This window comes from Pieris brassicae, chromosome 8, assembly GCF_905147105.1.
Source record: "Pieris brassicae chromosome 8, ilPieBrab1.1, whole genome shotgun sequence".
NCBI classification, from domain to species: domain Eukaryota; kingdom Metazoa; phylum Arthropoda; class Insecta; order Lepidoptera; family Pieridae; genus Pieris; species Pieris brassicae.
This window is the reverse complement of record NC_059672.1, coordinates 6,252,750-6,280,604: the sequence shown is the minus strand read 5'-3', so window position 1 is coordinate 6,280,604 and position 27,855 is coordinate 6,252,750. Positions and strand designations below refer to the sequence as shown.

At 33.3% G+C, this 27,855-nt stretch overlaps 3 protein-coding genes across 3 annotated transcripts; 2 read left to right on the top strand and 1 right to left on the bottom strand.

Annotated features, from left to right (window-relative positions):
• Positions 1 to 67: 67 nt before the first annotated feature.
• Positions 68 to 22,030, top strand: LOC123712722 (nuclear pore membrane glycoprotein 210). Its single transcript, XM_045665944.1, has 28 exons — positions 68 to 334; positions 417 to 567; positions 651 to 771; positions 940 to 1,027; positions 1,118 to 1,348; positions 1,684 to 2,155; positions 2,386 to 2,471; positions 2,717 to 2,893; positions 3,487 to 3,618; positions 4,901 to 4,986; positions 5,745 to 5,908; positions 6,185 to 6,313; positions 6,848 to 6,987; positions 8,191 to 8,398; positions 10,078 to 10,197; positions 11,424 to 11,624; positions 11,824 to 12,066; positions 12,585 to 12,731; positions 13,073 to 13,183; positions 13,779 to 13,968; positions 15,017 to 15,117; positions 16,039 to 16,320; positions 18,003 to 18,172; positions 18,957 to 19,096; positions 19,556 to 19,737; positions 20,316 to 20,505; positions 20,902 to 21,369; positions 21,779 to 22,030. Exons 1-28 carry the CDS (start codon positions 159 to 161, stop codon positions 21,979 to 21,981), a joined length of 5,109 nt encoding a protein of 1,702 aa, XP_045521900.1. The 5' UTR covers positions 68 to 158; the 3' UTR covers positions 21,982 to 22,030.
• Positions 22,031 to 23,571: 1,541 nt separating this feature from the next.
• LOC123712724 (protein OSCP1) lies at positions 23,572 to 24,602 on the bottom strand. The gene is made up of 2 exons (XM_045665947.1): positions 24,491 to 24,602; positions 23,572 to 24,406 (listed from the first exon to the last, which is right to left on the bottom strand). Exons 1-2 carry the CDS (start codon positions 24,600 to 24,602, stop codon positions 23,640 to 23,642), a joined length of 879 nt encoding a protein of 292 aa, XP_045521903.1. The 3' UTR covers positions 23,572 to 23,639.
• Positions 24,603 to 24,610: 8 nt separating this feature from the next.
• Positions 24,611 to 26,913, top strand: LOC123712723 (SET and MYND domain-containing protein 4-like). Its single transcript, XM_045665945.1, has 2 exons — positions 24,611 to 26,022; positions 26,281 to 26,913. The coding sequence occupies exons 1-2, from the start codon at positions 24,611 to 24,613 to the stop codon at positions 26,669 to 26,671; spliced, it is 1,803 nt and encodes a 600-aa protein (XP_045521901.1). The 3' UTR covers positions 26,672 to 26,913.
• The last annotated feature ends 942 nt before the right edge of the window (positions 26,914 to 27,855 follow it).

Here is a 27,855-nt window from a genome sequence, read left to right as displayed (position 1 = left end):
CACATATGTAAATAATTTGTAATCTGACTGACTTGATATTTCATTCAAACTTCAAGTTTCAAATCTATCGGTTTAATTTGTTTGAGGTTATCGCAAGTTTATACATTTGTTATTGTATTTAAACTACATTAATATTATCTAATATCCACATGTAACTCATGGTGTTAAACATGGATATTAAATTAAAGACATTTTCGTTTCTACTTATTATTATTGCTAATGCATTTGTTTGTAAAAGTGCTAAAATAAACACTCCACGAGTGTTACTACCGTGGTTTGAGGATCATTTGGTTAATTTTACCTTCGAAATAATAGAAGGAGGGTGCTACACTTGGTAAGTAAACTATACTATACTAAACTGTGTCAGCCGTTTAAGTTAGTTCAACATATTGAAAGCTGCAATTGTTTAATTTTAGGAGTTTGTCACGCGACGACATCATTGATTTAGAAGCTTTATACGACGATGCTTGGGGTCACTGCTCCCGCAGTGCCCGAGTATCTGTATCTAAGACCTGCGTGCCTCCTGGATCAGTCATAATTTTGGCTGAGGAAGTGGCAACCGGCGAGGTAAACTTTCCTAAAAAATTTGGCGCGAAATTCATTATCACGACTGAACCGTAACTTAACTAACAGTTAACTTTCTGTTGTAGATATTACGAGGTGATGTTGACATTGACAAAATAACATCACTTAAAGTGATGAGTACAACATGGAAATTATATTTGGAAGAGGCACCTGAGGCATTTGAAGTTGTTGCTTATGATGATTCTGGTAGGTTTTACATATATAAGTTTTTTCAAATTAAGTTGTTCTTAACTTTCATATTATTTATTTATTTATTTATGTATCCATTTTATATATTGAAAAGATAAAGTACAAATTTGTATAAATGAGAGAATAACTAATATTTATATATATCTAAGCATTATTTCTTTCTAGGCAATAAGTTTTCAACTTTAGAAGGAATCAGAATAACATGGACAGTGGAAAATGTTGGCAGTACCTATGGAGATGAACCTTTAGTAAGGTAAATTGATTTTTTTTAGTGTAACTATAAATTATATTTAATTTATAAGTAAAAATCATAATTTCTCAATAACATTATTTTATATTTTAGGCTTGTTAGGTGGAGTGACACAGATTATGAAGCACCAAGAGGTGTAACAGACCTGGAATCTAAAAGCTTACAAGGCTACTCAGTTTTACTCTACGGTCAAGCAATGGGAGATGCAAGAGTAACAGTCTGTCTTGATGAAATTTGTACAATGTTTAGTTTACAGGTTGTGGCTAGTGTTGTACTTACTCCTGCCACAGCCTATGTAGCTCCTGGTGATGCATTAAAATACAGGTACTAATTTAAAGTAATCCTATTTGTTAATACTGACTAAAGTGTTAATAAATATTTGGAGAATATGGATGGTTAGTAATAGGATACATAAATTCACACAGTTAATAATATAAGTAGTTGTGAACATTATAGGAATAAATTAACCCAGCAGCTGGCTGTTTATTTCTGTCTTCCCGGTAGATCGAGTCTTATATTTAAAATTGCCTACAATAGTTTAGGTGACTATATATATATGTATAGGATGAAAGATAATATATGTAACACCAGGAAGTAACAGAGGTTAGGTATATTTAAAATTGTTGTACAAGGACATATAAACTTAAATTAATTTTCAGAGTTGTCAGAGCCAGAGCTGGTCGTCTTACTGTTCAAGATGTTGCTGAGACTTTGTATACCATGACAATATCAGAATCATCCATTGCATATCTTGAAGACTCCATAAGTCTTGTGAGAGCTACAGAATTAGGAACTACACCAATTTTCCTAATGTCTGGGTCAACTGAAGTTACCACTGCATTGTTAACTGTTACTGAACCTCATAGTATCAAAGTCAATATTCGACCAGCAAATTTAGTTATACAAGGAGAAGAATTCATTATTCATTGTATTCTCTATGATTCAAGTGGACATGCTATAACTGCGGGTCAGGATATTTTGATTAGACTGACAGTTGATGGTGAAGCTGATGTAGATTTATTGAGGTCTACTGAAAATGGTACAATAACTGATGCAATTGCTTTGAAGCCTGGCAGGTTTATGGTGTCTGCCAAATTGTTTTCTGTTGCTGGAAGAGGATTGCCAAAACCTGTAAGTTTGAGTAAGATTATTTTCTGCTTTAGCAATGGTAGTTTTATTTAAAGTGTCACAATAGGGATTTTTGGATAACACTGTTACACTCCGTAAAGGCACACATTTCCTCTCTTTTAAATTTTCTCATTCTCATTGCAACATTTGAATGCCTACACACATACAATGTAAATTAATAAAAATTTGAAGTTGGTTATAAGACTTGTTAATGGAATAAAAAACGGTTACAGGTGGAAGGGCAAGCATCAGCAGTGGCAGTTCGCCCCTTACAAATAGTGCCACCAGAGTTGTTTGTTGCCTGGACTGACTCTATTCAGTAAGTTGAATTTATAAAAATGAAATATATACATACTTAGTAACAGTATTGGTTATATTAATAATATTTTCTTGAAAAGTCTTCATTTGTTTTTTTTATGTTTGTCTATCTGCAATCAGCCTCTTGGCTTTTATCAGATTTTATGAAATAATGGCAAATAGGGAACGCATATCAAATAAGAAGAGTCTTCCTTGAAGATATATTTCGTCCAGTGAATTTTGAATTTTATATTCACTTTTTTTCAGGAACATTCAATTAAATCATCGTGGTGGTGGGAATGAGTCGGTCTCTTGGTCAGAGGAAGAAAAAGGCCAGAGTGCTTTATCCCTTTCTAACAAAGGATTATTGACAGTTCATGGAGTGGGACAGCTAAATGTTGGTGTGCATTTGACCCAATATTCTTACATACGAGCTAGCGGCAGGTAATGATTATTATTAATATGTGGAACCAGAATATTTTATAAGTATTAATTAAGATTTTTAGGAGACTTTTGAATAACATAAAAGATATATTTATCTTTTAACTGTGTTGCCCATAATATTTTACCTAATTGCTTTAGAAAAAATTCAGAGTCTAGACTTAGCACGATATATGACTGCCATATGGTATAAATGTATTGAAACAATATGGTACAAACTAATTCAATTTGAACAAACTATAACAATTCCTAAAGTACATATAATATAACACAAATGTTTTGATTAAATGATGTGCTATCTTAATTAGACAGTTCTACTCCACTTGGGGCTGTTTTGTTCATTTTTAAATTGCGTCGTGTTTTTAAAATTGACATTTTCGCCTGTAGAATCCATTTTCCGAACCAAGTACATTTTTTATATTCAAAGCAAAATGCATTTCCTATGTCCCTAAATGTAGGAGGGGTTTATGATTCGGCTCACACTAAAAGTACTCCGATAGCTCTAAGGCCATGTTAGGGAGGCTTCGGGTTTTCTCTCGCCAGTACAATGGGCAGTTTAAGATATAAAAATAACGTGTATACTTCGACATTTTCAGAGTGTGGTCAGCAGTACCAGAGCTAGTGCAAGTGTCAAGCTCGGGTCACGCGCGTGTTGGCAAACCGCATTATCTTCACATCGCATTAACAGCTACTTATCCTTCTACGGGGGAACTTTATAATTTTCATATGTAAGTTCAAAAAGTCTCGTTAGCAAAGCAAAGATGATTTTTGACTGACTTCAAAAAAGAAAGTTATCAGTTTGATCTGTATTTAATGTTAGAAATGAACATTATTTGAGTATGATATGTGTATGCTAAAGTTCGTTAGTACATTTAAATCAAGTCCTATTGAAATTGTGGAACAGTCCAAATTTCATAAAAATTGGTTTAGTAGTTTCAAAGATATCTAGATATATTTTAAGCCAGTTTTTTTTTTAAATATAATTTTTGTCTGTGATAATTCTGAAGTCATATGTTACGTTATGTTACTAAACTAAATCTATATAAATAAAAATGGCTGGCTCGAGGATGGCTGGACCTATTCAAGTATTTTTTTTATTATATTTGTACCTTACTACAAAGGTAGGCTAAGTCGAAACAAAGTTCGCGTGTGCATATTGTGTAAAACTTTTTTCTGTAAAATTAAGTTTTTGGAAACAGAAAAACATCTTAATATATATAAATCTCCTGTCACGATGTTTGTCCGCGATGAACTCCTAAACTACTTAACCGATTTTAAATTAAATTGGCACACCGTGAGCAGTCTGGTCCAACTTAAGATATAGGATAGCTTAGATCTTTAATTATAGTCGCAATTTTATTTTATTGCAAATTATTTGTCTATAATTAATTGACAGTCACAATTATCTGTTAACTCATTAATTAACTAACAATATCATGATTACCACGTGTTATTGAGCCTAAAGTATAAATTACATTTATTTTGAACGAAATACCGTAAAATTCAATTATTTCAAATTTTTTAATTTTTGGTGTTAGCATAGCCAACCACGTGTTATTTAGACCGAAGTTTAAATCAAATTCAAATTATAGTGACGATAATACAGTGAAATTATTATTTCGTGTCACGGTATTAGGGCTAACTAAAACCACATTAAGGAGAAACGAAGTTCGCGGGGGCAGCTAGTATTTATATATTATTTGATGTATTTTATTCCTGTTTCACAATGTACAGATAAGTTCCAAATAAGCTATTTATTAACTATTGGTAGGATAAACTCTATTGTTGCGTTTCATGACTGTCAGATAGCGCTATTGGTCACATAAAGTCCATCATAAGTTATGAGTACGATGAAACGCGAAGTTTCTTATTCGGAACTTTTATCTACCAAATAATTTATGTGTTGCATAGTCATTTGGTACTTTATCCATACATTGTGAAACAGACCTTAAGTGTTACGAAGAATAACTTTGCAGGTAAAATAAAAAACACTTTTGGGTGTTTTTACAGATGTGATTGCAGTGCATTCTCAGTGTCTTTGGTTGAGGGCCCAGAGCCTTTTAATGTAACAGCGGTGCCTTGGATGAAGCCAGTGGGTAAGACAAATTATTCTCGACTCTAAATTTTACCCATTAAGACAAATTTGCTTTGTATTGCACATTCATTATCCTATTAATGTTAGATCTAAAAATATATCGACTCGTTTAAAAATATTTATCGCACAAAGCTGGAGACAATCCAACAGTTGTACCTTGGTAACACTAAAAATGTTGAGAAAGGGAACACTGAGAAAAGCAGTGGGCCCATTGTTCCTAAAGGGTCTCTTTTATAGCATTTTCGTATTTCACGGCTCGTAAAGCGGATACCTCGTATTTTATCTTTAGATTTTTAGACTGTATGGCAGATGATTCATTATCTCGACACCTGCCATAGTCAAATATTCACCAGTCCTTGCAAAGGTGTTTCTGGTCGTCGGTTAGGTTACGAAAGAGTTCTAAAATTGAAATTTAAAAAAGTTTTCATTAGCAATGTTTCTTACTAGCCTGTTCTAAACATTTAGTGTTACCCACGTACATGTTTAAAAATGACGTTTGAACTTCGAATAAAATATATATATATATATATATATATATGGTATCTAGTAGCCCGCGTTATCCGGCACGCAAATCCCGCTGGGACTTTTAGTATCAAAGTCGAACGATTTGCGAGTATACAAAAACCAAAAATAAATTCGTAATTAACCAGAATTTAAAAAATAAATGATAAGCCAAAATGACTCGGCGAAAGGTCTCATGGACTTGTTATTAATCGTTGATATTCATGAAACTGAATTTTGTTATTAATTTTTTTCTAGAAGGCGCCTGTTGCGTACTAGAATGTTGGTGGAAGTCGCGAGGAATATCGAGTGTACGCGTGTCTTACGGGCGTGCGGGCGACACGGCGCGCGTGGCCGTACGCGCTGCTCCCGCTCTGCTTTGGCCGACAAAGGCAGCGGCGTTGGTTTCCGCTACTTTACCCGTAAGTTTTTAATAAAAGGCAAGCAGGTTCATCTTCAATACAAATCTTAATTATCAATTTCTGATCATGTCTTCATATTAAGTGCTTATCCGTGCTTCTCCGAGCTCGTGCGTATAGTGCAAATAGTTTTATACATTAGTCATGTTTACGTATGTTTCACGTATATATGAACCAGGTAGTATCTGGTCACTCACAACACACGGACGTCCATATTATGGGACCAGCTTGTATGATCAGCTGCTAAATAAATAATAATGCAAATTTTTAACTTTCCAGGTATTAGCTGAAGGTGAAGCTCTTTCTCCGAGTTCGAGTGAAGCTCGGATCGCGCACATAGAATCGAGATCAGGACCACCGCCCCATAGACATCCCGACGTGCAGCTTTTCACTATGAAATGCCATAGAGTAAGCATTTTTTTTCCTACATTATTTCAGTTGCAACATAATGTTTATCCTCGTCAAATGGGCTATCCAAAAAATTGCTATATATATATTTATCTTTTTTAATACTTTACCAAAAAATTCCGCTAATTTTATTGTGTGCTTATTTTATCTTGTATATGTTTAAGTTATTTAATCTTAAGTTGTATTTTTTTTTGAAACACTTATGTTTACTTCAATAGTCATACATCTCAGAAGTTAGTACTATGTATGGTGTGGTAAACTTTAATAAATAAGTAAATAGACAAGTATCTAAAGTAAAAAAAAAAGTTATTTTAATATTTGTGTCTTCAACTCTATTGGGATGTAATAGGATTTTTGAAAGAAATAATAAAACGTCATCAAAAAAAATCATTTATTAAAAAGTCCTTACTTGAAGATATTTTTACCTTTGTGTGACGAAAAAAACACATATTAAAAAAAATTATATTTAAAGTTATAATTTTTTTTCATAAAGCATATTGTGATGTGGCGTATAGGTATAGTCTTTATTTATAGAAAGGTGAAACTCGTCTAGAAGTAAGTTCGGAGGTGGAAGGCGAAAAGGAAGTGAGCGATCTGCCCGTGCACTGTGCAGCGCATGTTAGCAAGATCAAACTGGAGCCCGAAGAGACGCCAGGGAACTGTTCCAATACGAGGTATATTGCGACATTTTTAAAATCTAGGGAATTCTTCCAATATTAGACATATTCAGACATTTTAATGCAAAATTATACTAACGGTACAATTCAATTCCATCTTTGTTATTATAGCATAAAATAATAAAAAAACGTTATATATATACGTTATACAATAAGCCGTTAAGACAGAGTAGGCTTTTAACTAAACAGCGCCGTTTAACTAGCGGCCTGAAAGATATTTAGCCGTAGAGTTTGTAACAATATTTAATAAACTTACTGGCTAATGTTTGACTATTTAGTTGACCCACGATACAGTGTCCATGTGACAGAAATAAAAGAGATAAAACATCTGATATCAAAAATATTTCTTTATAAATCGCTTCAGACCTATATGAATATTATTATTGTCTCTTCCATGGTACCTGTTGTTACTCATTAAACTTTGGAAAACACCAAAGTAGTGGTATGCCGACGCCATATTGACAGTTTGAAGAGTTTCGTTTCTAGTTTGAGAGTAGCAGAAAGAGGGACTAAATTTAAATTAACAGTCAACAAGCTCATCGACTCAAGTCATCTGCCTAGCTGTTTGATCATCTGGCAGAATATCTGTCAGGCCGCTAGTTAAACGACGCTATTTAGTTAAGAGCCTAGGCTATTGACTGAGCGGCTACGGTGACCTATGTAATATAACTTTTATGTAACACCTACAAAAAAAATTATTTCAAAAATGTAACCTACCCACATCCTATTAATAAAATTGGTTCTCAAAACTTTAGCTCTGTACAGAATCTTTTTTAATTATTGACACAATATTTTTAAAGTGAAGCTTCTTTATTGGCGTTGGAAAAAAAATTACCGTCACATTTTTCGGTTACGCGCCATCTTTGTCTTGTCCCTATCACGGTTGATTCGAAGAGATTGGAATCCATTAATAATAAAAATATTTAATAACGATAACAATGATAGTAATAATTCTATTACAATTAATGACATTCTGTAATAATATTAGTAGTAATAAGATAAAATAAAATAATTGTATTATTTTATGAATATCTCCATCATAAGAAAAGCCTTTTGTTAAACTTTATCCAATTTAACTTTATTTAACCAATTTCTGTAAAGTTGTATATAGTAGATCATTTTTCGAAAAATAAGGTTATAAAGAAGTTTCACTTCTTACGTGTGTACACTCACACATTTTGTTTATTTTCTATGTTTCAGAGTATGGTTACGTCCAAACCAAGATGTGACAGTAAAGGTCACATTATTCGACGCAGTTGGCAGGGAATTGCTCGATGAAAACGGTCCAAGGGTGTCATGGGAAACACAACCTAATCACATAGGAATAGAGTACAAAGCGACAGATCGATTGTTCGTTGAATTTGATACAGAATATGATCCAGTTCCAGTACCTCTTAATTATTATCAGGTGAGTGCAATTTGCCGCGCGCTACTTCTTCATGGTACAGGCTGTCAGAAGCGGAGCGGTATAACGGATATGACTCAGATGCCTTATGGAAAAGAAAGTACCATTCCCTGAAAGGTCACCAACACACCCGCTAGCCCCCGGCGTTGCAGGTTTCCTGTTACTGTATCTCCGTACCTCTTGTCCCATAAAAATAATGAATTTGTTTTAGTTGAATATGATAATATATAATAATGAATTGAATATACAGTTATATATTCTTCAATAAACATACCATTAAAATCGCAGATATAATAAGATCGCAGGCTGTTGTTTTACAAGGTTTTGCATCGAGGTGGATTAATATAACGTCAGGAGTACCGCAAGGATCCATCCTCGGACCGCTACTGTTTATTGTATTTGTGAACGATATTCAAACTTCCTTCCTATATTCTAAAGTATTATTATACGCGGACAATTAAAATATATCTGTACTGAATAAGACTCATCTGACCTACAAGGTGACTTAAATGGATTTGAAGCTTATTGTCAAAATAATAAACTTAACATATCCAAATGTTTTTCCATGACATACTCGACAAGAAATAAGAAAGTTATACAAGCCTATGAACTTAAAAAATGTCAACATAATTAGAGATCTTGGAGTATTACATGATAGCAAACTTCTATTTGATACTCATATTGATAGCATTGTTCGCAAAGCTTATATAATGTTAGGACGTCAACAAACTTCACTCAAGTCTTATAACTCTGTACTTTGCCTATGTTAGACCTAACGTAGAATACGTTCGCAATGGAACCGATAATATGCCGTTTATAGCAATCGTATAGAATACAAAAGAAATTTTATCAGAAATCTGCAATATATATAAAGTTAAGACTTTCCTGACTGACTACTTAGCAAGATTTCCACATTCTTCCTCTCTCAGTTAGGCGTGAGATAGCAGATGTTACATATTTAATCAATTTAGCTACGGGTAAAGTTGACAGTCCTGAACTACTACGTAAGGTCAGTCTCCGTGTGTGTAATAGGACACTCAACACCTGTTGTACACACCTTAAGTTAACACCAATTACAGAGGGAACAGCTTTATGGTTAGGGCGGCGAGTAAGTTTAACAGTTTAACTTATGATATTGACCTCTGACATTTGAGTTTCTCCGTGGAATAGTGACTCATAAGTTTTCATAAGTTAGTTAGTTATACTAAACTGTTAAGTGTTACTTAACTAATTTTCACTAAGTTTATTACTTTATTTGATATATATTTATATAGTTTAATTTTTTATTGTTACCAATCCAGTTAATATTATTAGTACTTAACTATATGTAAATATTTTTTAATGGCATAAAAAGAACATATTTAGTAAGTAACTAAAAAATTAAATCCGTATTTACGATTTGTCTCTATCTTTCTAGCTGTGTTCCATTGTTTTGTGTTTCACAAAGGGTCTGTCATCGTACGTATAGCATACTATCGTACCCATATATACAATATTTTTAAATATAAAACTGGTTATCTTGGTGGATACAATTTTTTTACAGCCCTGGCCATAGCTAAGTTATTTTTCTCAGACATTGAAAATTACAATTTAAGCCTAACCTAATTTACTAAAAGAGATAATTAATACCAGAAAGTGTCCAATGGCTTACAATATATTTCATAAGTTTTTTCTTTGTATAGGTGGTAAAAGCTGGAGAAAACGCTATCGGATGGTCGGGGGTACTTAAAGCCAATATACCAGAAGCAACAGTCACCGTTCAAGCGAAGGTCGTAGCGCCACTCAAATGTGAACCTAGTAAGGTAAGAATCGCAAAATCTTTATAGTACTCATAGGCTATTTGACAGTGTGAAAAAAATCTGTATGATAGGTAATTGGGAGTAATTGCTAGAATGTACGTGGATGTTGCAATAAAAGCGATATAGGTAATACAATTTATTCTGATGCTAGCCTGGTACAATATTGTGCAAAATTAGATGTATTAGGAACAAAAAATTGGTTGCATTCCAAATTAGATATTATCATCTAAATAATGTGTTTCGATGATCTTATAATTATTTAGAATTTGAATTTTAGTTATTCCTTATATGTTTTGAAAAATTACTTACTGTGTCCTGTAAACCTATCATTTAACAAGAGAGTAACAGTTTCTCAAAGGAAAAAATAATTTTAAAAAAAAGTTTGGGCTGACTGATCATTACTTGGTCAGTACCACATGACACAAAACTGTCTAATCCTACTTACTACATTGGAGTATAATTTCGGTTGTTGTGTGATGGAAATATAATAATAAACAATGTATGTAATTTAAATAATAAAGAAATACATTTAAACTGGTTTAAAAATTAAAACCCCGTTTTTAAATTACTAGTATTTTTGTATCAACAAAACGATTTGGAATTGATTGTAATATATACAAATGCTTAATTTAGACCTATTTGTTCGTACTCTAAGTTGTAAGATCTGGATATATACAATGTAAACTCTATCTATATAACGTCACTGAAGGGACTGTATTTTATAGTGTTATAGAGAGGTGCTGTTAACTCGGGAGAAGTAAAACGTAAAGATAATCCATGACTTACTTATCAGTAACCTGGTAAACAACTATCTACACGTGCAAGCAATCCGAATTTGTAAACAAAATAACAAATATCTTAGAAAGTTCGTATGCCGACAGTCGAGTTTATTGCGGGCTTATAATAAAGCGACAAAAGAACGTGCACAGCTGCGCAACTTTTTAATTTTAGCAACTTAAAAGGTACTTTATTACGTAATCGTTGTCGTTATTCTGTTATGGGTATAATGTTATGTAGACTGTATCATTGTATGGAAGTCAAGCTAAACCAACCAAAGCCGAGTGATTTTGACGCTTTAGGGAGTGCGTCGTAAAATCGAGGGACGTTAGATTGAGTTTACACTGTATGCGTATATTCTATCGTATTAGTAATAACTGTAAAGATATAATAAGAATATTAATGTGAGAAATAAATAAATAAAAAGTTATTCTTATTTATTTAAATTCCAGGTGAACATAGCATGGGAAAGCGAAGTTGCGCCAAATTTAGCGACGATAAGCGGCGGTAGTGGGCGTTATAACGTGGAGACACCCAAGGGCGTGTCAGCTAGCATAGACAGTGGGACGTTAAATGCCATTTTACCAGCTCCGGGTACATACGACCTCACTGTGGTTGACCAATGTGTGTATGGAGAGAGACAAACTGTTGAGGTATTACACCTAACACAGACACACTTATAACAACACTGAGCCACTCTCAAATACAGGGTATTTAATACATACACACATCCATTCGTATACTCATCATACACACGCATGCTTAAAGTCTTCCTTATACAGTTCTCACTACATCGGAAGCCTGAAGCCGGTTTTTTTAATTATTATTATTATGTGTAAAATCATTTTTCAGGTGAATATAGAAGAGGTCCTAAGCGTGGAAGTATCGACCGCTCGAGCAATATGCGTAGACGCATGTGTTCCCATCACGGCGTTGGTCAAGGGTGTCTCGCATCGATATCTGACCACAAGTAGACACCCGGAATGGCGGAGTAGTGGGAATGTGGTGGTCAAAGATGGTACCATTTGTGGGGTTAGAGAGGGTTCTGGAAGAGTTAGGGCTATGCTTGCTGGAGTTTGGAGTCCGGAACATGAGGTAACAATATATTTTAATATATATTAATCATCCAGTGGTGCAACAACCCTATATAGGTCTCGGGATTGTAAAAAAAAACTTAATGGATAACAAAACGTTTTCTGATTATAAAAACTCTTATATATAATATTTTTAGTTGAATTTTAGCCATACATAGGCTGTAACAAAAAATTGTTATCTAAAGAATTATCTATTCAGATAAGGGAGCGTTCAAGTAACGAAATTTGGGGGGGGTCCTCTTGTAAAACGTTACGATACGGGGAGGGGGTTGAATTAAGCGTTATTGATAATATTATTTTCCGACTTTCCAGTACTTTACACCACATAATGGTAAGTTTTAGATGTAAAGAATCACTGGGGGTGGTCACGAAACGTTTTACTATTGGATACAGAAAACGTTACGGTGCATTTCATGGGGGGGGGGGGGGTAGGTTATGTCAAGAATCTCCAAAAATTGCGTGATGTAACATTAACGTTCTCCGCCGCAACGACCAAAAGTGAGACTTTCTATATTACAGGTGACAGTATTCCCAAGTCTCCAAATTGTACCGGAGCGGTCTCGTCTGCCACCTGGAGCTAGATTGCAGCTGAGACACTCCGGTGGGCCCCCTAATCATCTAGCAACATTCACATATAAATTGATGCAGGGAAATTCCTTTGTTGAGGTAATTCTACTACTTTTAGTACCTTGTGTTTTTTTATTTAACTAAATAGTCTGTGCAAACAAATAAATTCTATATAAAATTGTAGCAGAAATTAATATTCTATTAAGATATAGTAAAAGTAATTTAGAAAATATATATATGCCTGTAAAAGGTACCTTTAATATCTAGAATAATCTTAAAAACTACTGAACCGATTTTGATCAAACTTGGATTGTTCCCTAATTTCGAATATACCACATTTAAGGTTCTGAGAAGGTTATGCACGTATGGTAAGCAAAATAATTCTTAGGTCACAAAATTAACCTCTTTTTTGAAGTCGGTTAACAGGTCTTTCATTTCAGGTATCACAAACGGGTGGGGTGCAAGGCATAGCTCTTGGTGCATCTCGTATAATGCTGGTCGCGGCTGACATTACTGGTGTCGAACTGGCCACGGCTGAAGCGGAAGTTGAGGTTAATAAAACGCGAAGTATGACACCAGTTTGACAAGTGACGTAACACGTTTTTGACACACGAAAGTGACGCATAGCGTTAAGTCATGTTTCTGCGTCATTTTCTTTGCTCACCAGGGCCAAACGGGCAAAAAGCTCACTTGATGTTCAGTTCGTTGCCTATGGATACTCTTAAATCCAAAGAGATCGCGAGTGTGTTTCCTGCCTTTTTAGAATTGGTACTCTTTATATACTCTGAGGATGAAATTCAGAAACGAGACACAACTGTTATACTATTTATATATTAATTATGTACTACAACGGCCGGCGTACTTGCAAACCTTGGTGTTAGTAACTTAAAGTGTTTCCCATGGGGTGTCAATTCGTTTGAATTCTGTCCCATAAAAAAAACAGAATTCATTATTTAGCCGTACTTCTCGTTCCACGATTCGTCGTGACGTTCATAGTACAAAAGAAATAATTAAAAGATTTTTACTAGAAACCTTATCATTGATGTTTGGGATGTGTCACTTACAGTATTTGTTACCAGTGTACTAAGCTTAGTCCATGTTTCATAATTGTGTATCTTTCTATATGCAAGTAAACATTATTTTTAGGTGGTACCAATATCAAATCTACGCGTACGAGCCACAACACAAACACTTTTAGTGGGGAAACCGGGGCGAGTGTGGATAGAGGCGGCGGGGTTGGGCACATCGGCCCTTTTAGCCCTGCATCCCCCTCCGAAGGCAACATGGTCTTTACGGGATCCGAAATCAGCTACATTATACACTACACATGCTATAGGTGAGTTCTTGAAGTTCTGTTCAAATATTTATTCATAGACTTTGATTAGGGTGTGTTAAAAGGGGACGAAATGACAAGGATAGGCGTAGAAATGCAAATGTGGTGTGGCCATGTGGAGTAGACGAAACCATGGCGAAATCAGGGTGGGTAGGCCTTGTCGTAATACCTGTACCGAATCCAGGAGGATCTAGTAAAGGGACGAGCATGTAAGGTGATTGTCATGAAAGTCGATGAAGCGAAGGAATAGTACTGAACCTTAGCAAGTGCCTACCCCTTCGGGAAAATGGCGTCATATTTATAACAAATAATATTTCATGAAATTTACCACACAATTTCTAATTGATAAACAACAGATAACCACTAATCGAACAATATTAACTATAAGCGACGTCTATAATCTCGTCTATATCGTCTATAGTCTATAATCTAATAAGTATACACCACTCCTAAACTTCACTTGAGATTTTACAGCTAATAATATTTAAAAAAATGTATTAGAGTTTGTTAACTCATAGCAATGTATTACCGATACCAAGTCATCATCGGACGTCGAGGTGATACGGATGGAATTTTGTTATCTGGTCGTTCCACAACTGAACGTTATTTAAGGCAGTTTTTGCCAAGTATGTGGAACCAGCTGCCCACTGAAGTATTTCTAAACCAATTCGACTAAGGGTCCGAAAGAAAAGAGCACAGCAATTTTTAAAAGGCCTTTTTAGTCCAACTTTTGAGTCCTCTGGCAATGAGTGTCTATGGGCGGCGGTATCACTTAACATCGGGTGAGCCTCTTGCCCGTTTGCCCCTGTTCTATAAAAATCATCAGTATTACAACCTTTAAGGTTAGATTTCTGTATCGACCAACACTGCTCTAACCTTTAGAAAGAGCCTAGAGAATATGGGCCTTGTAGAGCGCTATCTCTGTCGCACTGTGTATTTGTTCTGTTAGTTTGGAAATTCGATGATTTAACTGTAATGAAAAACAGCTAAAAATTTGAAAGTTCTATAATTGAAATGAATCCTAAGTCATTCGAGTAAAAACATATTTCAGATATGCTGGAGAGATCTTCAGCTGAAGGTCTATCAATTCGTGTGGTGCCGTTGAAGGCTGGGGTTATTGCTATCGACGTGCGAGTACGGAATATGGGACAGGTACTTGTCATTTATAAGTCGTTGGTCCGTATACGGTTCTTTTGGTATACGCGCCTTAATAAACATGTGGTTAATAAAAAAGCTAGAGGAGCTACCACATAACCGCATTGCATAGATTAAAATAGACAAAGACTAAAGACATGTAGAGTTGTTTGTAGTTGTTGGTTAATATTTTTTGAAATACAGAATGTGTTCCCAATATGACCGCACCTTCTTTCTGTATTACAATTACATGTTCCGTTTCCGTCTAAAATCTCTTACCTTTTGCTTTACTGTATTATAATGTATTATCTTCTTTGATAATCAATAATAATATTAAGATGTAATATGTTGATGTATATATTTTGTTTTTAACTAGCTTATCCCTTTGTTTTCTTTTGGGGTCTTTGTAATTTTTTTCTCGCGTGTAGTTTCCCAACCTTTTACTTGAAACATGGCATAAAGTTAAAACTATTGCCATTATATAAAAAAACAGAATGAACCATAAAGCAACGTCAAGGCTTTTTGTCTATGTGCGAATTTGTCACTCGCTCGTAAGCTAAAGAAAAACATGACGAAAACGACTTGGACCCAAAATCCTGCTGAAAAAATAAGTCCCAGATTTAAAAGATATGGTTTTTATGTATTTAATATTCTTATATCTTACTATCCAACCTTGAAAAAATGCAGTGATATGATGCATGTAACAAAAATATAGCAATTTCCAAAGTAGTACAAGACACAAATAAAAGATTTTTTGTATTAACTTACTGTACTTAGTCGCTATCTGCCCTACCATTTCGTCTATTAATGTAACATATAGTGTTACATTAATAGAATTGCTAAATATAATTGTTTTTTTTAATGAATTCATAAATGTAGCGAAAATATATAGACTGTTTTGAAATAACTATAAATAAATGTTTTTTTTTTAATTTCCAGATATCAGACACGCGTTCTTGGGACAGCACAATCGAGATTCTCGGTGTATCGGAGATCAGGACTTCAGTGGATGGTTTATCACAAGAGATGACCTCCAATCGCCTTTCTTTAGCTGTCGGGGCTACTGTCAAACTAAACTCGTCTCCTAGAAGCAACTGGGTCGCGTATGTGGAAGAGGCTTTTGATTTGAGGCCGAACGGGGAACTTATAGCGCTGAAAGCTGGACACGGAGTAGCGGTGGTCAAGCATAATGATGAGAGGAACGGAATACATAGGGAAAGTGTGAGTATTTTTTAACCGACTTCAGAAAAATTCCAAGTCGTTTTGGCGTTATTTCTGGTTCTTTGATCATTTCTCTTTATAGACGAGTAAATGCGCCAATGATAATTAGATTTTTGAATCGGACGTTTGACATATGGGCCTAAGATTTTTGTATCTGTTTCATGAGCATTTGTCAATCTAATAGGCACGTGATCAGCCTTCTGTGTCTGACACACGCCATCGACTTTTTGTGTCTAAGGCGAGCCGGTTTCCTCACGATGTTTTCCTTCACCGTTCGAGTGAATGTTAAATGCGCACATAGACAGAAAATCCATTGGTGCACAGCCGAGGATCGAACCTACGACCTCAGAGATGTGAGTCGCACGCTGAAGCCACTAGGCCAACACTGCTTATTTATTGTATACATATATAGAAATAAATGAAGTTTACAATAGCGGGGGAAACATAAACTGGACAGTTTATATAATTACGACATCGAAGGGATTACTCATTCTCATACTCATCGTATTTGGTCGTAAAAACCGATAATAACAGCTGATGACGTTATTAAATACCTAATACAATAGAATTCAGCCGGGACCTTTGATTTTGGTCAATATCATATAAGTATATTGTTCTAAACGATGTCGTAAAAGGTTTTGACTGTATTGCGCGCATACAACGACACTAACCCCTTTAAACATCGAGGCTCCATAGCCGATGTAAGAAACCAGAAAATAATGATTGAATACAATATGCTTATACTTATAGGTGTACTGATTTATATAATATATTATGCATAATGTAGTGACTTATTAATTTAAATTTGATGACCTAATATACTTATTATATCTATTGACATATATATATATATATATATACAATAATATATATATTATTATTTATTCCACACTTTGTACGTTCTTTTTTTTATGGCCCGCACGGTTTGTGCATTGTGGCCCTGGGTAAAAACAGGGAAACGGGTAAAAAAATATAAGTATCAAATAAAATATCAATTCTTACAGAGCTAGATAAAAAAGCAGTGTAAGACAAGATATTTATTTAAATTTACTTTCATACTGTCTAAATTTTTATATTATTATCAACCGCCAAGTTTGCAATATATAGCGACAGCGGCGGCTGCGTAACCGCACAAAACAAATGAAAAACTATAGCACAGTACCGATAATTTATTTTCTTAGTTCAAATAGTTTAATTCTTTTATAGTTTGTATTTTAATTTTCATGATTGTTCGTATTAACACTGTATATTGTATCTACTTGATTTTGCTGGTCGTGTCCATATGTTATAGGGACGGCACCGCTTTTTATATATTTTTTTTTGTATCTATATCAATTTATATCATGTGTTTGACCTAATTATGTGGTCCTAATAAAAAAAAATAAAAAAAAGGACTCATTTATCACTACCATAACTGACGTTTTGATGTTTTAACATTTCCTTTCGGTATTTTTATTATTAACTTATTTGTATTTGTCACTTGACTAACGTTAGGTTAGTTAATATAATGTGATGTGTGAAAATTCGTAACGTCATATTTACTTGTATCTTTTAAGTAAACATGCTGTTTTAGGACTTTTAATTAAGATCGTGTGATATTCGACCTAACGACACAATATACATAACACACTCTTTTGTTATAAGTGAAAAGTTAGTGCAAGTAACAATTATTTGTCATACAGATGATCCACGTGGAGGTATCAGTACCGCATTATTGTACGGCCGAGCCAACGGGTGAGGACGAATCATTACACGTGGTTCTACGTAATTCTATTGGTCGAGAGCTGATCGCACCTCAGGCGAATATGAGCGTTCTAGCCCCACATACGGCGATTGTTCGTCGATCTAGCAGGTAATTATCGCCTCATTGACTCATATTAAAAAAAATATCGTATAGTAACTTATATTATAAATATATCTATAGATATGTAAGGTATTGTAAAATAAATAAAAAGTGGATGTACTGAACTATTTAGACGAATTAAGAAAAATATATGACAATGTCACTGACGATTAAAATATACAGGCAAAAATTATATATATACCTACTAGTAGAGATGACAGACGTTGTCCAGTACAAAAGTATTAAATGTAACAATTTAAAACTTTAAACAATTAAAAAACCTCCAATTGTTAATCTAAACCATATTAAAATCTACTTGAACATTCATTAAAAAATTCATCAAAAGCGGTCAACCCGTTGCGTAGGAGTTTTATTACAAACACACGCACATAAGATTTATATTTATATGGTTCGACAGTCATCTGATAATATGAAAAAAAATAAAAGCATATATTTTTTGTAAAAAAAAACGCGTATATATGAATTATATTAATTTGCATAACCGCCACTTCGGTGCTCTTTCCACATTCATTCTAAATACAAGTTAAACTCTGTTGATTTGTATGTTTAAACGCACCAAACAAAATGAAAACCTACTAAAAGACACTGTAGCTCCAAAGAAAACTGTAGGAAAAACTACCTAAGACATTTTGTCTATTTCCAAACGATATAATATTTATATATAAAAAATTATAATGTGCCAAATTTCACAAATTGAAGAAAATGTATTACACGCTGTAGCTTTTTGTTTATCAATAAACGAAATTCAATCTGTGGTATTTTTTGGTTTCAGTGGTCTTGGAACTGAATTACTTCTATCAGCGGTAGACGGTAATGGAGCATTTATGGGCTTCCAGAGTTCCATCGGAGGCTTTACAGTTACAGATGAAGTTTGGATAGCTGCTTCGGAAACTGGAGTTAATAGGATTATAGGTATTTTAACCGTTTTGGTTTACTGATATTTTTATAGAAAATAATGAAATTTCTGTACGAAAATGGTATGTTTAATATGGAACCCGGATGGAATATGCCAAAAACTTGTCTAAAATTTCCTTGCCAATTGGCAAGTGTTAATATAACATAAAAAAAAGTATAACGTAAAACGGTAACGGTTCGAATTCGACAAGTGACTTCATTTGAGCACTGTTAAATATGAAAATGTTGAATAGAAAAAATAGTTCTTGAAACTAGATTTAAGTATGAGTGATGGTCTGGAATACGAACCTCAGACACAGAACCATATCGTATCTAGATGTCTTTTTGAGTTAGTCTATATTGTGATTTTTTTACATCATCGAATTGGTAACTCGAGATTCTGGGATAAATACCCCTAAATATAGTAGTGCCTCCTTTAGGGTAATTTTGTTGAATGATATTATAATATTATTGCAGGTACGGGCAGCTGGGCTATATGCCTCGAGGGCGTAGGTTGGCGTGCACCAACGGGCGTGAACGTATACGTTGGTACCGGGGTGTCTCTTGCCATTCTAACAACAGACGTGTCCGCAAAACACGTATTACGCCTGGATAGGCCCTCCGCGGCATATACGTTGCATCAAGTGCCCGTAAAGAAGGTAATATATTCATATTTTTTCGGTACTAGGAGCATTTTTGTAGCAACGGAGCCTCTACAAAGGAAAAATTAGCAACATAATCATAAATTTTTTTGAAAACAAAACAATCGGATCCAATACACCACATCCTCAAAATTATAATGGTCTCGGATACTTAGCTAGACAATAAATGGATCTGTGGGTTTTTAACCCTTAACTGGTCCTGGTTTTTAACCAAACTAATACTGAACATATTTACTTAATTTAGGATTGTTAATTATTTTTTCTTCCATAAGGTTTTAAACAATAAACGCTTTATACTAACAAATATAATGCTTTTTTTTATTTTAATTATAAAGAAAGAGAAAGATTTACAGCTTATAACTAACTTACTTGCTAAATATCAAGTTCTTTCTACAAATCTTTACATATAATTAACTGGATTGGATTGTTAATTGATGCTTTGATCCTATAGGTCGTCGTATTTATGACCTTCCTCCATAAATGTTACATATTTGTAAAAATAATTGTATCGAAGTTTCACGTTCAGGGTTTACATTATAAGTATAGATCTAAAATAAAATAAATGTTTTTGTTAGATGGAGTTCCTCCCAGGCGAGTGGCCATCTTCTCTAATACCTCTAAGCATCGATGCAGATCTCGGCACGGGACCATTGCTGTGTACTGAAGAACAAAAGTATGCGGTTATAGGTGTTGAGGTGCAACTGCCCTTTTCATGTAGAACCAAAGCTCCGCATACAGCTCAACCAGTCTTGGATATTGTTAATGGTAGCAATAATTTACTTACTTATTATTACCACCTAAGTGGCATAGTGACATGTGTGGAGTTCCATATAACTACAAATACAGTAATGCCTCCTATAACACTGTAGATTGGTTCCGCGTTATAGCAAACGCGTTATGCAAAAATACTCCTAGTATGACCCTTCTATGACCCCAATGGGGAGTTATGTACATATGATTATAAGGGATTTAAATAGAATATTTAATTAAAACTATGTTATCTACGAAATAAATGCGTACAAATCATTATAAATTTTACAGTACAGAAATATAACGAATGTCAGTGTATAAGAGTTGCGTTAATAAAATAAAATAAAAATACAAGTGTTCTTGAAAATTAAATGTTATAAGAGGGTTAACTGTTCTTAATAAATTTTTCAGGTCAACTGGGTTGTTCAGTTATCCCCGCCATAAAACTAACACAAGCCTTAGAGGTGGATCTATGTGCAGAGTGGGGCATATTCCGAGCCTGTACCAAAGTTCTTCTATTGCCTCCAATTCATGTATCGGAAACCAAAGTGTCTCTTCGGAACCCACCGGCCCACTTCACAATTCATGGTCACCCACGAGCAATGAAACAAATAAAAATGACAACATCGCCTGGGTTGAAACTAGAGCCAAATGTAAAAGATAGTGAAGTGATAGTGGCAGTGAAAAGTGAAAGTGAGGTGTGCGGTATTGGATTTGTCACTATTGTATCACGATTGACCTCTCAAGAACTTAGAGTAGAGGTTGAAAGGGAATGTGATATAGGCTGTGGCACATTACTTGGTGCTTTGTTTTCTCTTCTGAGCCCATATATTCCTACTATATTGACATGTGCTGCTATTGGAGTTGGATATATATATGGTAAGTTTTATATAAAATGTTTGTAGTTATCTAAGAACTTCTTTATTCCAATGGAATGGGATATCAATATAAAATTGTGTCTGCTATGTGGAACCAGCTGCCCACTGAAGTGTTTCCGAACCAATTCGACTTAGGGTCCTACAAGAAAAGAGCGTAACAATTCTTAAGAGGCCGGCAACGCACTCGCGAGCCCTCTGGCATTGAGTGTCCATGGGAGGCGGTATCACTTAACAACAGGTGAGCCTCCTGCCCGTTTGCCCCCTGTTTTATAAAAAAAAGGGAAATCTGAATCTAAAGTATAGTAATTTTTTTTTAGAATTCATTATTAGAATTTCCCTTATTTAAGAAAAATAATGAACTACCTTGTGTTAAAAAAAAAACAGTCTCTAATTATAACATTTATTTTCAGTGCAATCAAAGCTACAAAGCAAAGCTCCAATACGGATTCCCACTGAGCCAGTACCAACAGTATTGCCTGAAACTCCGACACTACGGACTCGTACTTGGTCAAGGAGTCCCTACGCCTCCAATGGACCTGCCAATCCAATATATGGAGATGCTAGTGTACTACCAGATACTAGTTTTTCACCATTAAGACCATCTTTTATATAGTGAAGTGTTGTGAAAAAGTATAGTGAAGTTTTGGTAAATAAGTGACAAATCAGCATGAAACAATGTTGTAATATTACAAGGAGTTTCGTAAGTTCATCTAGTCTAACTAAAACTTGTGGTAAAGGAATCTACTATTTAAAGGTGGACATAGTCCTGATTATCAGCTGTTTCATGTTTTATGTTTTGATCATCTCTCATCTATTGTCATGGAAATTAAGAAACAGCAAATTTCCTTGCACTAGTTGCTGTTGGAGTTGTACAGTATGAATCTAATTGCTTTTGGAACCATGAATAGGTTGGTAGATTATTACCCCAAGTAATTAAAAACAATTTGACAAATTGAACTTCTAAGAATTTTTTTAACCGTACAGCTCATGAACAAAGAACTATTTAAGATTTGTAAAACATTTTTATACTGATTGGTTGGTTTTGTTGTGATCTATAGTGTAAGCAATTGTGAAGCCAAATGGTACACATAGTTATTCTTGAAAATATTTTTTTTTAGTTCTCGCAACAAAGACTTAATACATTAAAATTGTTATTATGGCTGTTGTTTTTTTATTTTTAGTTTAGGATTGATGTAGTATTTTTAGATAAGCTTGGAATTTGTTTGTCCATTTAAGTTTTCTAATTTATTTGATGATGTGATGTGATGTTAGTTTATAAACCCAATTTTTCAGTAAATGTTTTATTTTTTGGTACTTGATAATTATTGTACAATTTAATAAATTAACAAGTCTTTTTAAATACAATAAGAATGTGAACCTTCTATAATACTATAATTGTTAAAAAGTTTGTTTGACATGTAAGTAGTTGGGAATGGGGTAAAACACATTTGTTTCACTGTAAGTTTATACTCAAATTCACATAATTTGAGTTACAATTGACAATTAAATACAATGAGTAAACAAACTTAATTCAAAGGGTTTTTAGTTTTTTTTTTACTATAAGTATCTCAATGTGCCTTTGACTGTACTGTAAAAATAACAAAGATTTCTGACTTTATAATAAATATTTTTCTAGTAAAAATGTGTTTTATTTAGCAATGGCAATGTTTCTTCAATGCAGTAGTTACATCGAGAGTACATTGAAAAACTTTCCCCTTTCTACTTGATTTAAAGATAGCCAGGGTAAATTATTTTTAGAAAACAATATTATGCTTGAAAAGTTTGTATTAGTATTTAGATTTATGTTGTTTTTGATCGTGGAATAAATAAATTCATTTACTTAACCTGTTTCATCATTCTTTCTCCACATCACTTTTTTTTATTGTCAGGCCATTTTATGGATTGGAGTCCCAAAGCGCTAAAATTTTCTACTTTGAATTGTGCTTTGTAAAAGGTAAGAGGGATGTAATTTAAAATTTGTAGATACATAATCTTTAGGTATAACAACACACAACTTTCGCTGGAAGTGACGAAATTCGTTATAGATTCATAATGCATATACAAAAGAAGCTAGGTAAGTAAAGTAAATTGTATGTTGCTACAGAATTGTAACATTCATTGACCATTCGTAGTATTCATAATTAAATATACAATTAAGTATTTCTTAGAAAATAAGATAAAAAAATGTTTAGGAACTCCCTGAACCAAAGAAAATAATATAAATTGGTTAAAATAAGAATGTTACCACTTAATAAACGTTGCACTCATTTATTAGGCTTCATTCTTTAACATTTCAAGAAGATCTTCATTTGTAGATCTTGGAATGGTTGGTATAAAATTTAGATCATTGTTAAATACATTAACGTGACTTATTTCGATGTTATTTAAAAGAGATCCTTTGATCACTGCGTTGTTAAAAGAGCCTTGAATTTTATTCGGTGAAACTGATTCTATTGGAGCTAAAAGACAGTTAATTTCATTATCATCGCACCAATTAACTTCAAAATCATCTATATAGGTTTTCTTATCGTGTTTATAAATGTTTTCACCCAGATTCTTCAGGAATTTTATATTTATCATAGCAGGCAATTTGATAGATCCATCTCTATTCTGAAGTCCTAACCTTAATAAAACGGATATTTTCGAGTGATATTCATTAAACCAAAATATTATTGTATTAATTAAATCTTTATAATCATCATTGGAAAGTTTCTTTATCAGCGTATCAAAGTTGTGAATTGCCTCTTTAAGTATATTTTTAGGGAAAGTCATCGGCATGAGTGCTGCAATACCGGATAGATGTCGCCGGGTGATGTCGAAAATATTTTGATTTGTCCCGACAGATATTTGCCATTTAAATATCATTGTTATTAAATCCCATAATTTGTTGGTAGAATAGTCATCCAGTCTCATAATAGAAGAAGTAGAAATATCTGATATTAATTGTTTAATTGCTGCGTGCGGTGCTACCGGTTGAGGTAAAAATAGATCTTCTATTAGCTTCGGGTGTAGTAGAACCGTAACTATTTCTGTTAACACTGAAAATATTTGTCTGGAATGTATTAAGTATGATATATATATAGCCGCCAATCCTTCACTCTGTAATTGAATTCGATTCTTACCTTTTTCCGATTTATTTAATGGTATTTTTTGCATCTTTAATCTCTGTTCAATAACGTACACCATTTCACAGCCCAGGTTGATCACAATTAGAGGCGTCGCAAAGTGAGACATCTTCCAAGATGATTATTGATACGGTATACGAGAGTATTATAAAAAAACTAACTACGGATGGAAAAATTGAAAATATATCGCAGGAACTCAGGAAAAAGGATAACAATAACGATAGAGTTCTGTTTGTATACAAGATCTTCGATTATTATAATTTCTTTCCAAATACTTTAGAAGTAAGTAAAGATGATAATGCATCTACTCACTTTCGTAACCTGGGAAACCAGTGCTATACAAAAAAAGATCTATATAAAGCTTGGCAGTATTATAACTTATCATTAATGTATGCCCCATCTGATTCCATAAGTTTTTGTTTAGCTTTATCTAACAGATCTGCAGTATTTTTTGAATTAAGTAAGTTTGAGGGTTGTCTACGAGACATTGATCTTTGTTTTTCATATAAATATTCTGAACAAATTAAGGATAAATTAATTAAAAGAAAAGAGTTGTGCATTGAAGCTTTATGTAAGATTAAAAAGGAAGAAGATGATCCAGAAATTCAAGATATTTTGTCTTTTAAAGGCTTAAAAAGTGAACAATATATAGGGGCAAACTTAAAACTCAATGTTGTTTCTTCTAAGGAAATGGGAAGACATGTTGTAGCAAAACAAGATATACAAGTTGGTGAAATATTGGTTGAAGAAGAGCCATACACTCAGATCATATCAGGAAACCAGATGTTGTTTGCATGCAATCATTGTCTTTCCACACAAATAAATCTTATTCCATGTAAAGATTGCTGTTTTGCTTTATATTGTAGTGAAGAATGTAGAACAAATTCATGGAAAGAATATCATTATGTTGAATGTCCATTAATGCCTACACTAATAGATATGAGCTTCACTAAGCTTGAATTACTGGCTTTACGCATTGTAATAAAAGCTAGAAGTGAACATGATGATTGGAACAGCCTATATAAAATAATTGAAGATGCTGAATCAAATGTAGATACTGAGTATCGTGGACATGTAAAAGTTGGTGATAAATGGATTTATGATTCCAAATACTATACATCAATACATACACTGGCTACTAATTTTGATAAGAGATCCGTATCAGACATTTTTCAGAAATCAGTGACCGCAGCTGTGTTTTTAAAATTTTTGCTGGATAAAACAGACTTCTTAAATGCTGATAGTGATGAGGAAAAAAATGAAATTTGCAGATGTGTGGCAGGCTTACTATTACTTCATATAATGACAGTTCCAACAAATATGCATGGTCTTACAGTAACTACCGATAATGGTGAAGGGAAATATGTATCAGAAATAAATGTGAGTAGTGGAGCATATGCTTTCCACAGCTTATTTAACCATTCATGTGCACCAAATGTTGTAAGATTCACAAAACGTGGTACAAGCAAAATGAAATTGGTTGCTTTGAGACCAATTAAGAAAGGGATGCAAATATTTGATAATTATGGGTAAGTAAAAAAAAGAAATTATATAACTTTAACCTTACAAATTCTTAAATGGTGAAAAAAAATTATGAGATTAATTTTAGAGGTATTTTACAAAAAAAACTTAAGAATTATTAATATTTATACAGTATGTTGTAGATATATTATTGTTTTACACAATTATATATTAATTTACAGTTTTCCTTAAATAAATTTTGACTCCCAAAAGGGTTACACCAATATGTAAAATCCATATAACACAAACACCTAATCAATTTATAGGTTTCATCATGGATTACAGGACTGTACGGAACGTCAATCAGCTCTGAAGTTCCAATACAAGTTTGTTTGCATGTGTGAAGCTTGTGTCAACCTTTGGCCCACATATTTTCAATTGCTTATGCATCAAAAGAGGATTCCAAACAAAATCTTAAGGCATAAAAACAAATGGTTAACAACAAACATAATAGATAGGTTACAAAATGGTGATATGGATACTGTAAAAAAATTCTATCATAAAATTTGTGCTTTATGTGAAGAGTTAGATAGTTTTGCACCCAGTACCGAGTTATGTGACTGTCAGGAAGCACTTAAACAATGTCTATTTATATTGCAAGGCTTGGTTTTGTATTCTTATAACCAGAAGGTGGATTGGACATTGAAACCATTCTAATATTTATGGCCCAATTTTTTTTTGTCTCATGGTTTTATAATCTTTGTTTCATGGTTCTAATTAAAATATATTTAGATTTTTGTTTATCTAATATTATAAATATTTGTTACACAGATAAGATCTTACTAGAATAATAAATAACTTTAAAATTGTAAATCTTAAAGTAAAGTAACAAATTACTGTAAGAGTTTATATTTCTTAAATAATACTGACCTATAATTTAAATGTTAGTGATAAAATCAATAAAGTATTACAGTTAAAGTTTTTTCTTCTATATCCAAAATTGATTTGAGATAAAAAATATAATTGTTGGTAATAATAAAATCAATTAAAATTTTATTTCAATTATAAGTAATATATAATAATCATATCTCACAATATGGCCATAACATTTGTTTATGATCATATGAAGTTACTAAGAATTCCTATAATTGTTGGGTCTATAGCAAATACCTCAACAACTACTGAAACGTAACAAAAGTACGGCATGTATAATATATATAATATATATATATATATAATAGAGGCTAATTAAAACATTTCAGATTATTCATTAGTGACTATTGAAGCTATACAATTATTCTTTTTTTTTCCTTGTTTATGGCTTTTATTTATGCCAACTGGGCACAAGGTACTTCGCCAGTGTCGTGTAGATGGAGAAGACACGAAGGAGATTGATCGGTAAAAATAATAATTAAGTTAATTTTGAATATGCACAAAAAAAATAGTTGAAATTCGATTGTTAGTTTTGAGACAGCACAGACAACACAAATATGAGTAAAAGCATTATTAAATACTGTTTACTATTTATGAATAATTTATATATTATGTAACACTTTAATTCTATTGTTTTCTATATATTTACATAAAAATCTACAATATGGACTAAACACAAACATTTAACACTTAAAGGACGGGGGACTTTAGGGGGAAGAACGTCATAAAGAGGATAAGTTAGTTTGGGACAATTAAATAGTATGTGAGATACAGTGCCTTCATCCAAACCACATTACCCTACAATTATATTTTTTTAATTTTAAGTTTTGGCATTATATATGTAAATTATCCATTCATAAATTTAAAAACCCGTCAAAACGCGTCATTATGCAAGATGGTGTCACACCTGTCACTATGACGTATCATGCCCGTAAACACATAAACATAAACACATGACTGACTTAATT

Coding starts and splice junctions, on each gene's coding strand:
- LOC123712722 (XM_045665944.1), top strand. CDS start 159: ATGGTGTTAAACATGGATATTAAATTAAAGACATTTTCGTTTCTACTT. Junction 335..416: donor GAAGGAGGGTGCTACACTTG/GTAAGTAAACTA, acceptor GTTTAATTTTAG/GAGTTTGTCACGCGACGACA. Junction 3,619..4,900: donor GAACTTTATAATTTTCATAT/GTAAGTTCAAAA, acceptor GTGTTTTTACAG/ATGTGATTGCAGTGCATTCT.
- LOC123712724 (XM_045665947.1), bottom strand. CDS start 24,602: ATGTCTCACTTTGCGACGCCTCTAATTGTGATCAACCTGGGCTGTGAA. Junction 24,407..24,490: donor ATTAAATAAATCGGAAAAAG/GTAAGAATCGAA, acceptor AAATATTTTCAG/TGTTAACAGAAATAGTTACG.
- LOC123712723 (XM_045665945.1), top strand. CDS start 24,611: ATGATTATTGATACGGTATACGAGAGTATTATAAAAAAACTAACTACG. Junction 26,023..26,280: donor CAAATATTTGATAATTATGG/GTAAGTAAAAAA, acceptor ATCAATTTATAG/GTTTCATCATGGATTACAGG.